The sequence below is a fragment of the Mytilus californianus genome, unplaced genomic scaffold, assembly GCF_021869535.1.
Source record: "Mytilus californianus isolate M0D057914Y unplaced genomic scaffold, xbMytCali1.0.p SCAF_26, whole genome shotgun sequence".
NCBI lineage: Eukaryota > Metazoa > Mollusca > Bivalvia > Mytilida > Mytilidae > Mytilus > Mytilus californianus.
In genome coordinates, this window is record NW_026262675.1 from 2,404,569 (window position 1) to 2,416,847 (window position 12,279).

General features: G+C 32.5%; 1 protein-coding gene across 7 annotated transcripts in view; it reads left to right on the plus strand.

Annotated features, from left to right (window-relative positions):
* The window catches only part of LOC127732674 (ral GTPase-activating protein subunit alpha-1-like), an 88,198-nt gene that overhangs the window by 21,019 nt on the left and 54,900 nt on the right, over positions 1 to 12,279 (plus strand). For all 7 annotated transcript variants that reach the window (XM_052241838.1, XM_052241839.1, XM_052241841.1 and 4 more), the window contains 6 exons: positions 1,100 to 1,333; positions 1,698 to 1,771; positions 4,218 to 4,329; positions 6,526 to 6,648; positions 7,541 to 7,661; positions 9,286 to 9,420. In XM_052241838.1, the coding sequence (XP_052097798.1) occupies positions 1,100 to 1,333; positions 1,698 to 1,771; positions 4,218 to 4,329; positions 6,526 to 6,648; positions 7,541 to 7,661; positions 9,286 to 9,420 (799 nt within the window). The remainder of the gene's footprint in view (positions 1 to 1,099; positions 1,334 to 1,697; positions 1,772 to 4,217; positions 4,330 to 6,525; positions 6,649 to 7,540; positions 7,662 to 9,285; positions 9,421 to 12,279) is intronic.

A 12,279-nucleotide genomic window follows, 5' to 3' on the forward strand; every position in this document is an offset into this window, starting at 1 on the left:
GCATCTTAAACTTGCTGTGATATTTTATAATGGTTGAAGGCCTTGGTGTGACTTTGTGCTGAAGAAAAGCAATGTTCTCAAATTATCTTCCTTCACTTTTGATTTTGTCTTTTTAATGTTGGCATTTTGTGTCATAAATTTATACACTATATCTGTTCTTTCCAATTACATAATACAGTGAAAACTATCTAAAATGGAAACGCCACATCATGCTTAAAAAGTTGTCTTTGGAATTGATAATTCGAGAAAATATTCAATTTTGATCCTTTTTAGCTCACCTGGCCCAAAAGGACCAAGTGAGCTTTTCTCATCACTTGGCGTCCGTCAACTTTTACAAAAATCTTCTCCTCTGAAACTACTGGACCAAAGTTATCAAACTTGGCCACAACCATCATTGGGGTATCTAGTTTAAAAAATGTGTCCGATGACCCAGCCCACGAGCCAAGATGGCCACCATGGCTAAAAATGGTCATTCTCTATGAGTTCACTCACAGTTCTATTTTTTTCCCCTTCCTTTACCAATACTTGAATAGTTTTTAGGCATGAGCCAGATGAAGTGCATCATTCAGATTTGAGTTAAATGAAGTTGCATGATTTGTCTCTTAATACTACATAACTGTTACATATCATAGGGCCAAAGGATGCATGGACAATGTACCACACTAATGACACAGGCATATTTATACAATCACTATGACATGCTATTTTTGCTTGAAAATCACAGCATCTGTATATTCTCTTCATTTCTTTAAATATGAAATTAACGTCATGTAGAATTTCATTGACTTTTACAAAAGGACCATATTTTAATGATGTTAATTTAGCTTCTTTAAGTGTTGAAAAAATGTTTTCCTGTAATATAGATGATACCTTTAATCATTTTATTTAATATTGACTTCTTAAAGGCAGCAGAGTGAAATCTGGAAAAAAAAGATTAATTACAAGTCTTAAAAACATTAATTATTAAAATTTATATGGGTGAGATTTTTTTTAATTTTTTCTAATTTTCAGAATAAAGATGCACTGCTGTGATTTTATTTTACACCTGTCTTTTATTTTGCTTTCAACTAATGTATATCGTTTTAATAATTAATGATAGGAATCAACGTTAATGAACTCTGGAAGAATCATGCCATCATCATCAGAGCGATTAGACAAAACTGGTGTGTGTATACGTAATCCTTCCTATCTTGGTGCAATAGATGATTTGGCAGAGGATCATACTCACTGTGATATACAAGCTGGTGTACAGAAAGTATTACAGATCTTTATAACTAATGCTTCTAATGTCTTCCTTCTACAAACAGAAGATTCAGAAATGTTGGTAGAACAGGTAAATATGCTTTAACGTAGCATGCTATCAATTGGCTAAATTTATACATCCAATATTATACAAATTCAATCTATTTACAAAGTGTGTAGAAAGCACAGGACAGTTATTAGATTATATCGTTTTAAGACAAATGTGCATGCAAATAGAATATTGTGTTGTACAACAGTTTGAAGAAGCAAATATAACAAAAGATTTATGATATTATGATTGTTAAGTCAATATTTCAGATTTCAGACTTAACTATATAAAACTTTTCTAAAGAGTGCATACATATATCTTTGAAGATGTACATCAATTTTACTGTATGGTTTTGTTTTATTCAGAAAATTTTACAATGCATGAATAAGTCATTTTTTCTTGACAGGTTGATCTCTGCAAAAAGGTGCTTAATATTTATAGATTCCTTGTGATGAATGTTAAGATGGAACAGAGAACCTGGTAAATACTTAATCTATATGTTATTCAGAATGGGAGGGATTGTGCTTGATTTTCATATAATGAAGACATAATCTTTCAATCAGTTCAATTGAAGTCTGAAGCTGGCATGTCAGTAACTGCTATTATTCCTTTGTTAATTTATGTATCTTTGTCATTTTGCTTTGTTTCTTTTGTTACATATGCCGACATCAGACTCTGACTTTTTTAAAACTGAGTTTTTCTGTGGGTATTGCTGTGTGTTTGTTTATTCTACATTGGCTAGAGGTATAGGGGGAGGGTTGAGATCAAAACATGTTTAATTTTTGCGCCTGTTCTAAGTCAGGAGCCACTGGCCTTTGTTAGTCTTGTATGTTTTGCAATTTTAGTTCATTTATATGTTTTGGTGTTTAGTGTGACATCCATTTTCACTGAACTAGTATACATTTTTGTTTAAGGGCCAGCTGAAGCCTGCCACCGAGTGCAGAATTTTCTTGCTGTGTTGGTGGCCTTCAGCTGTTTTCTGCTCTTCTGTCTGGTTGTTGTCTCTTTGACACATTCCCCATTTCAATTCTCAATTTTATTCAACATCTTTCATAACTGTTATGTTAGTTGTTAATGTAATAAAGGTTTAATTGATTATGTTCTGGACAGTGATCACTATCAATTGATTGAAGAAAGATACATTTATATTCCCTTTGGGAATTATGATTAATGCCCTCAACCAAACATGACTGCCACTGTTACTTGAAAAGGAGGAGGGGAGGTGGAAATGAAGGTAGAATGTCACTTTTTAGCTCACCTGGCCCAAAGGGCCATGTGAGCTTATGCCATCACTTGGTGTCCATCGTTCGGCTGTCGTCTCGTCGTCGTCGTAAACTATTTCAAGAAATTTCTCCTCTGAAACTACTGGGCAAAATACCTTCAATCTTTAACTGAATTATCCTTAGGGTATCTAGTTTGTCATACCCATTACACCTCCAAATTTAAGAAGCAATCACATTACATTTTTATGCCCCCGCCGTGGCGTTGGGGGCATTAAGTTTTACCCTTGTCTGTCTGTACGGACATACGTACGTCCGTCCTTGCGTCCCAAAATTGGTTTCCATTCTCTAACTTGAGTTTGTATCAACCAAATGTTATGAAACTTATACACAATGCTTATTACCACAAAACACAGATCAAGTTTGAATTTTGGTGGCATCACTTTAACCGTTCTAGAGTTATGCCCCTTTATAAATGGAAAAATTGCAAAATTTTTAGTTTCTGTTCTCTTAAACAAGTATGCCTCAACCAAATGTTATGAAACTTATACACAATGCTTATTACCACAAAACACAGATCAAGTTTGAATTTTGGTGGCGTCACTTTAACCGTTCTAGAGTTATGCCCCTTTATAAATGGAAAAATTGCAATTTTTTTATTTTCTTCTAAATATCAAGTAATTTTTAAAATTGGAGTTATCTTCCTTTGTCCATGATTATTGTTGAATCAACTACAATCAATGCTTCATACAATGCAATGTTTAATTTTGACTTCCACTGATAAAACACAGATCAAGTTGAATTTGGGTAGTGTCACTTTAACCATTATTGAGTTATGCCCCTTTAAAAATCGAAAGATTGCAAAATTTTTAGTTTCCATTCTGTAACTTAAGTTTGCCCCAACCAAACATTATGAAACCTATACACAATATTCATTACCTCAAAACTAAGATAATGTACAATTTTTTGGTTTCCGTTCTCTAACTTTAGTTTGCCTCAACCAAATGTTATGAAACTTATACACAATGTTTATTACTACATAATATAGATAAAATACGAAATTTGGTGGGGTCACTTTTACCATTCTTGAGTTATGTCCCTTTATAAACATAAAAATTGCTGAATTTTTCGTTTCCATTCTCTAATTTTAGTTTGTCTCAACCAAATGTTATAAAACTTATACACAACCGTTCTAGAGTTATGCGTGTTTACAAATAGAAAAATTGCTGAATTTTTAGTTTCTGTTCTCCACTTAAGTTAGCCTCAACCAAATGTTATGAGACTTACACACAATGCTTATTACCACAAAACTCAGATCAAGTTCAAATTTGGGTAGCATCACTTTTACCGTTCTTCAGTTATGTCCCTTTATAACTATATGATATGCAAGCGGTGGCATCATCTGTGTCCACATGTGGACACAATCCACATTTATTTTCAAAAGAGTCAATTGAACCCCAATCACTAATGTATATCTGATTTTAGTGCTTTCCAGTAAGGATGTTTTCTCTAAAGTGATTGTATTGTTTGTTTTCTATCAAAAACACTGCCTGTGCTTACCTCTGTCCAAGTCTATAATCCCTGATTTCATGCCTGCAGGACAGTCTGCCTTCTTATTCAGTGGTATTCTTCCAAACATAACGAAGAAATTCATAGTTGTCAAATATTTTATGCATTATGAAAAGTGTAAAATTTTGTCTTTTTAGGGAACAGATGTTGCAAGTTCTTCTGTCTATTACATCTGGGGTGCTTGAAACCACAGTGCCTAATGAAAAGGAAAAGTCACTAGGAGGAAAACTAGCACAAGCAATATTTCAGGTAATGTTTTATACAGATTATTACACATGTTTATTACCAATCCCAATATTATTCCAAGACTCCTATATCAGCCCAGGCATGTCATATATTTCTGAACTTCTGTATAGCCTGTAATGAATGTAATTTTAACACATGTTCATCGATAGAATTGTTTTGTAAATTTGGTTGAGCTTTGAAATTTGTGAATATGTTTACTTATGATTCACACCTGTTTACCATAAATGGATATTCTAGTGATTATTATTTTTATACGACCGCCAAATTTTTGTCGTATATTGGTATGACGTTGGCGTTGGCGTTGGCGTCATTGGTTTTCGCACTCTAACTTTAGTTTAAGTGAATGGATCTCTATGAAATTTTACCATAAGGTTCAATACCACAAAAGGAAGGTTGGGATTGATTTTGGGGGTTATGGTTGCAACAGTTAAGGAATTAGGGGCCAAAAAGGGGCCATAAATAAGCATTTTTGTAACTTCCAGACATAACTTGTGTGTTAGTGTATGGATCTCTCTGACATTGTACCACATGGTTCCATATCACAAAGGGAATGCTGGGATTGATTTTGGGGGTAATTGCCTTAAAATTTTAGGAATTAGGGGCCCAAAAAGGGGCAAAAAACAAGCATTTTTTTAGTTTCATGACAATAACTTGTGTGTAAGTGTATGGATCTTTCTGAAATTGTACTACAAGGTTCCATTTCACAAAGGGAAAGCTGGAATCGAGTTTGGGGGTAATTGCCCAAAACGTTTAGGAAAAAGGGGCCAAAAATAAGCATTTTTCTAGTTTCCAGACAATAACTTGTGTTCAAGTGTATGGATCTCTCTGAAATTGTACTGCAAGGTACCATACCTCAAAGGGAAGGCTGGGATTGATTTTGGGGGTAATTGCCTCAAAATTTTAGGAATTAGGGGCAAAAAACAAGCATTTTTCTAGTTTCAGGACAATAACTTATGTGTAAGTGTATGGATCTTTATGAAATTGTACTACAAGGTTCCATATCACAAAGGGAAAGCTGGGTTTGAGTTTGGGGGTAATTGCCCTAAACATTTAGGAATTTGGGGCCAAAAAGGGGCCAAAAAACAAGCATTTTTCTAGTTTCCAGACAATAACTTGTGTTCAAGTGTATGGATCTCTCTGAAATTGTACTTCAAGGTACCATAACACAAAGGGAAGGCTGGGATTGAGTTTTGGGGTGATGAATCATAAGGGGGTTCAAAAAAAATTTTTGGGGGGGGGGATTTTTTTTTCCTTTTTTTTTTCTTTAAAATTTTCCATTTTAAATTGGTTATTTCTGATTTATATATAAAAGCAAATAATAATGATATGGTTTGAAGAGGTAAATTAAAATTTTTTAAGTTCTTAGACCACATTCATTCTGTGTCAGAAACCTATGCTGTGTCAAATATTTAATCACAATCCAAATTCAGTGCTGTATCAAGCTTGAATGTTGTGTCCATACTTGCCCCAACTGTTCAGGGTTTGACCTCTGCGGTCGTATCAAGCTGCGCCAAGCGGAGCATTTTATTGCTATTTCAATGCATTAACTTTTCATGCATTGATTGATAAATGTGTCCTTAATGCAAACTGTTTGTCAATGGAATATTTTGCACGTTTTATGTGATTGCTAAATTAGCAAAAAATGACCCCCTCTAAAATGTTTCCAACATTTACAGTATATTATTAAACCTAAAAGACATCATGAATTTAAATTTGGCTAAAATTTGCATCACAGGATCGCCTAAAGATATATTCTTTTAATGTATCCTATTAAGATACTAAATGGCTAGTGTTGCATCCATTATGCCAATGAATGCTAAACACGTGTTTTTTTTTTTGAGATATGGGTTTAACATTAAAAAGTTCCTCACAAAATACAATCAACCTATTTAAAGGCTGACTTAAATCATCCTTTTTTCGGATTTTGATAACATATTGACATATTTAGGTGACGTAGTCTCAGTTTAGCATGTAGTGTACTTTATATTTGTTTTACTAACGGTGAAAGACTGTTGAGAAGGATTTTGAGTTTTTCTTTTGAACAGTCAAAACACCAAGATAAATTTGATTTTGCCTCAGCATTATGACAAGATTAAGTTAATGCTGGCCGAGGGGTCAAACAATTTTGTTTATGCATGTAATAGATATTGAATGAACAAAAACAGCAGTTGTAAAAATAGTACTGATTTTTTATTACAGACTTTAATAGTAACCTGGATCAAGGCAAACCTGAATGTTTTTATTAGTGTAGAATTGTGGGATAAGTTCTTAGAGGTCCTGTCATCACTGACTTCATGGCCTGAACTAATAACAGAATGGGCGGTATGGATATTATTATTGTTTCACTACTGTTGAAAAAAAAGGGAATTGTTCTTTAATTTTGCCTTTCAAAAGGCCTAACTTGGTGCAGTGCCTTTTTTCTTACAACATTATAAATAATCTATTCTTAAAGAAAAATGCATAACATTTAAAACATTACTTTGGTTGAAATCAGATAATTGACAAACATCAGGCGAATTTTGCACAGAAAGATTATTAAAAATTGAAAGTTTAAAAAAACAGTTAAGGACTCTCACAATTTTAAGCAGATTAAGAAAGTTGTACAAAGAAAGAACAACACCAGAATCTTAAGATCCAACAAAATCCTTAACAGAAACTGTTAGTGATACTGAATGCTTTCAAAGGGTTGACATATCTTCATCTGTTTGAAACAGCCATAATAAGTCATCTGATAATTTGTAGTCTTAAGTAGAGTGTAAATCAAATATATACAGTATAGATATACATATTGAGATACCAAGCAGTTTTAGACAAAAAATGAAATATTTGTACATATTTGTAAATTTTTCTAATTATCATTTTGCCTAGAAAAAAATACATAGTATGGAATTAGGCTTCTACCACACACCTCCCTAAAGTGATATGGTGTCATTTACAATACAAGGGTCATAGTTATGTTTATCATGAAAATGGGTAGCCTGAATTTTTAACTGCAATATTCAGATGACATACAGTGTCAATTTAACATGCATATACTATTTACATGTGACTTTTGGCAATGAAATCTGCAAAATTAGGATCAAAACCTAATCAAACAGCTGATTTACCATAATGCAATTGATAAATATTTTTATTGGGTCACTTGGAATAAGGAATCAAATAATAGAAAGAATTCACCTATTGTAATTTCATTATTTGATATTCATTTTTTCAGAAAACTATGGAAACACTGACTCGTATGTTGGCAAAACAGGTTTATAATTTAGATTTACTGGATTTGCCACTACAAAGATTGAGTGAACAAAAGGAAAAGAGAAGGCGTGGAAGAAGTCAAGGTAAACATCAGAGTTAATATGGTTACTTTTACAAAAGTAACAAAAATATAAATATTTAGTTCATATGAGCAAAAATTTATTTAGCTTACATCAGATAAAATTGAACTGGACGGAGTATCTCATCACTGTGCATAAACATATGTGAGTCAATGGAAGGATCAGTAATTGTCACATGAATATGTGTCCTGTATTATTGACTTTTAACAATAGAAGTATATCAATATAACCTATTATAATGATAAAGTGACATTATTGGCTTCAAATTATTGTTACAAAGTTAAGGGATGGTATGACTTAGTGTATTGATTTTAACTTAGACAAACTTTTATTTATGTAATTTTTGTCGCAGAAAGCTCGACATAGGGATGGTGATCCGGCGGCGGCGTTAGCTAACTTCTTAAAAGCTTTATATTTTAGAAGGTGGAAGACCTGGATGCTTCATACTTTGTATATGGATGCCTCATGTTACGAAGTTTCCGTCAGTCCCATGTCCAATGTCCTTGACCTCATTTTCATGGTTCAGTGACTACTTGAAAAAAAAGAGAACTTTTTTTGTAATGTTAAATTCTCTCTTATTATAAGTAGTAGGATAACTATATTTGGTATGTGCATACCTTGCAAGGTCCTCATGCCCGTCAGACAGTTTTCACTTGACCTCGACCTCATTTCAAGGATCAGTGAACAAGGTTAAGTTTTGGTGGTCAAGTCCATATCTCAGATACTATAAGCAATAGGTCAAGTATATTCGGTGTATGGAAGGACTGTAAGGTGTACATGTCCAACTGGCAGGTGTCATCTGACCTTGACCTCATTTTCATGGTTCAGTGGTTATAGTTAAGTTTTTGTGTTTTGGTCTGTTTTTCTTATACTGTATGCAATAGGTCTACTATATTTGGTGTATGGAATGATTGTAAGGTGTACATGTCTAGCTGGCAGGTGTCATTTGGCCTTGACCTCATTTTCATGGTTCAGTGGTAAAAGTTAAGATTTTGAGTTTTGGTCTTTTTTTCTAATACTATATGCAATAGGTCAACTATATTTGTTGTATGGAAGAATTGTTAGCTGTACATGCCTGTCTGGCATTGTTCATCTGACCTTGACCTCATTTTCATGGTTCATTGGTCAATGTTTAATTTTCTTGGTTAATGTTAAGTTTATGTGACAGTTGTAATAATAATTTTTATATTTACGACTATCAACATAATATCAGTGATTAGTAAAGAAGGCGAGACATTTCAGCGTGTGCACTCTTGTTAGAGATTGTAGTATGAATATTATTAGTGCATATCAAAAATCCAAAACAAAATAAAAAAGGTTGAAATTTTGAAGGCGTCATCTAAATATATGTAAAGGCTGTTCCATTAAAACATACTTGGTACCCAGGGAAGTTGAAAATGAGTGACCATCTATGGTTACTATTTTACAGATTTTCTTAATTTTTCACATCACAAAATTACCCACACATAGATGACATTTTGAAGTGCTTTCTCTGGGACCCATGTATGTTGTTACTGAACAGCCCTAATGTAGTTCAAAAGAGATATCTGTGAAATAGTGAATTCTTTTAGTATGATATTGAACTTTCTCCTGTAGATATTATAATTAGAATATATTTTACTTAAAGATATTCCTAAAAGTAAAATCAACGACAAGAGCTTTTCTAAAGCATGGAGTAAAAGTGATTTACCCACAGAAACCCACTCGTCTTCTAGTATACATGGGTCATCATTTGAAAGAGGGAAACTGAATAAAAGTGATGGTATGTATATTTTTGAATGAAACTTTCCATGCATTTGATTGTGATCTGTATGTGTAGTTATGCTACCCAGTGTATGTGAATGATTTTGAAAACATTGTATTAGATAACATCAGTGTCACATATTGTATTTCTTATCAGTTCACCTTTTCTAATGTATTGCAGGAAATAAAGATACAATAAGTAATTGGTTCTTTATTGCAACCACCCTGGAAGTATATTAGTAAGGACTTATATCAACAGGGATAGGGGTCAGTCTAGGGATAGGGATGCTATCTATTTGTTTTAAAGCTATACATTTCAGAAGGAAAATACCTGGATGCTTCATACCTTGCATATATAAACCTTATTTTCTAAAATTTCCATCTCTCATATGTCAGTTAATCTTTACCTCATTTTCATGGTTCAATTTCTGCTAAAAAATCTTACATACACACGAATTTCTCACTTAAAATGAGTAATAGGATAACATTAATTAGTGTGTGGGATCCTTGCAAGGTCTTCATATCTGTCAGCTTGGTCTTGCGGTCATAAAAATTTTAAGCACAATTATCGTACTCAGACTCGACCAATCAAAATATTGGATTTGGTGGTTCTGGCACAAATTTGTACTGAGCAAGTTTTATGACCGAGAGCCCTGACCTTTAAGTTTTTGTGGTCGAGTCCATATCTCTGGAACTGTAAGAAATAGGTCAACTATATTTGGTGTATGAAATGATTGTAACTTGCAATGTCAGTCTCAGATTTCAACTGACCTTGACCCAGGGATGGGGTAATCGTAATCTGTAATCGTAATCGATTGTAATTGATTACATTTTTTCAAGTAATCGACAGTAATCTGTAATCGACAACATTTTCGATTACATGTAATCGTAATTTAATCGATTACAGCAAAAATTAATATGTAATCATCGATTACTTTAGTAAAATAGTTTGATGAAATAAAACCTAGTTTAAATGAAAATAGACAACTGCATGTATTCATCAGTTTATAGTACTGATAAAATAGAATGTATTGATATTACTTGAGAGTTGATCAAATACCTTATTTAGATCTGTTATCTCAAGCTGCATTATGATTAACCAGATCTTACAAATTTTACTATATTTCCAGCTTTTGAAACGCTTGTCAATAATTTAAGACCTTTTATATTAAACAAAAAAATTTTAAAAATAAGAAAATAAATTCAAAATAGGAAAATACATGTAGTCCTAAGTTAAGTTCTATACTACATTGAAGTAGTAAGCTTATTTGTAATACAATTCCTTAAAGCATAATTTTCAATAAGAGTTAGAATTTTAGCTTAGAATAGATAAACTGTTGATTAGTCATAATGTTATGATATCAAAATTAGGAAAGAATACAAAACCCTTTTGACAATGAACCAATGCATTGAAATGTTTGTTTGGTAATAGATACATGACATTGTATCCCATTTTGACACTAAAATGTATATTGTTTATGATTTTGAATATATATAGAGAACAAAGAATTCTCAACAACCTTCTTGTTTTTACCCGTTTACTGATCAGATGATCATAGACTTCTAATCAATGAGATACAGACTTTGTTTTGATTTTAATTATGTCTAATTAAGTGAGAGATTTAATATATTATATTGCCCTAGGTTATAAATTGTTCTCCATTGGCAGTTTTATAACCTGTAATTAGGGGGATTATCCAAACAAAAGGATAAATTCATACATGTAATTATAAATTTCCATCTTTTAAAATTAGCTGAACTAATTCTTCTTCTTTTTTATATAATTTTTTTCAGAGGAAACCTCTCACATTGCAATGAATTATATTCAAATATACCTGTTAATAATGAGTAAATATCAAACTTAAGTCAGTATGACAGCAAAAATTTGCAAACTATGAAGAAAATGACCTACAATATAAAGAAGCGATTGATGCAATTAATGGTCGATGTCATTTCAAGAATGTTCTCATGTTTATCATCACTCACTCAAGAATTTTTAAATAGTTTAAATCCTCTGTTAGAGCTTCCATCTAGAAAACAACTGTCAGCATAACATTTGGAAACAATGCTTTAAAATCTGTTTTTGTACAGTTCTAAATTTCCACTATAAATAAGTTGAGCAACATAATTGTGTTTAAGCTTTCTTCATTATTTTATAGCATGTAATTGACAGTAATCGTAAAGTAATATAATTACTTTTGATAAAGTAATCGATTGCAATCGATTACATACAAAAATCAGAGTAATCGATTATTAATTGATTGCACAAAAATCCTTCACGTAATCGATTATTAATCGATTACATGTGTGAGTAATCGTGCCCATCCCTGCCTTGACCTCATTTTCATAATTGATTGGTCAATGCAGGGCTTCCAAAATGGTCGTATTGTCTGGACTTGAATTATTTTTTTAACTTGTTGTGCCTACCTGAAACAGACATTTAACGTGAGTTTGCCATTTTAACATAATTCAGAAAAAAATTGAAGTTTGACCTGACCTTTTGCCTTAAACAGCCACACATTTCCTGTCATAAAAGTGACATGCAATAAGTACTATCAATACAAACCCTACTATAATACCGTCTCATTACAATCGAGGTTGATTGGTTGTCTGACAGTTGAAATTTACCTGTTCAGGCAACAGGTAAATTATTTTGTACCAGACACTGATTGGTCTCTAACTTTATTTTCATAAATTTCAATGGTTTTCATCTAATTAATTTAGTCAAAAAGATTTAGATTATCAAAAATATGTGTATAAATCTGATTTGATGAAACATTTAAAAAGGTAGTTATAAAGGTTTTAAGTGAAAAATCGTCAGAACCACGTTGTTTGAACTAGTACATGCGTGTGCATGTGCGCAGGTGTGAGATTTAAT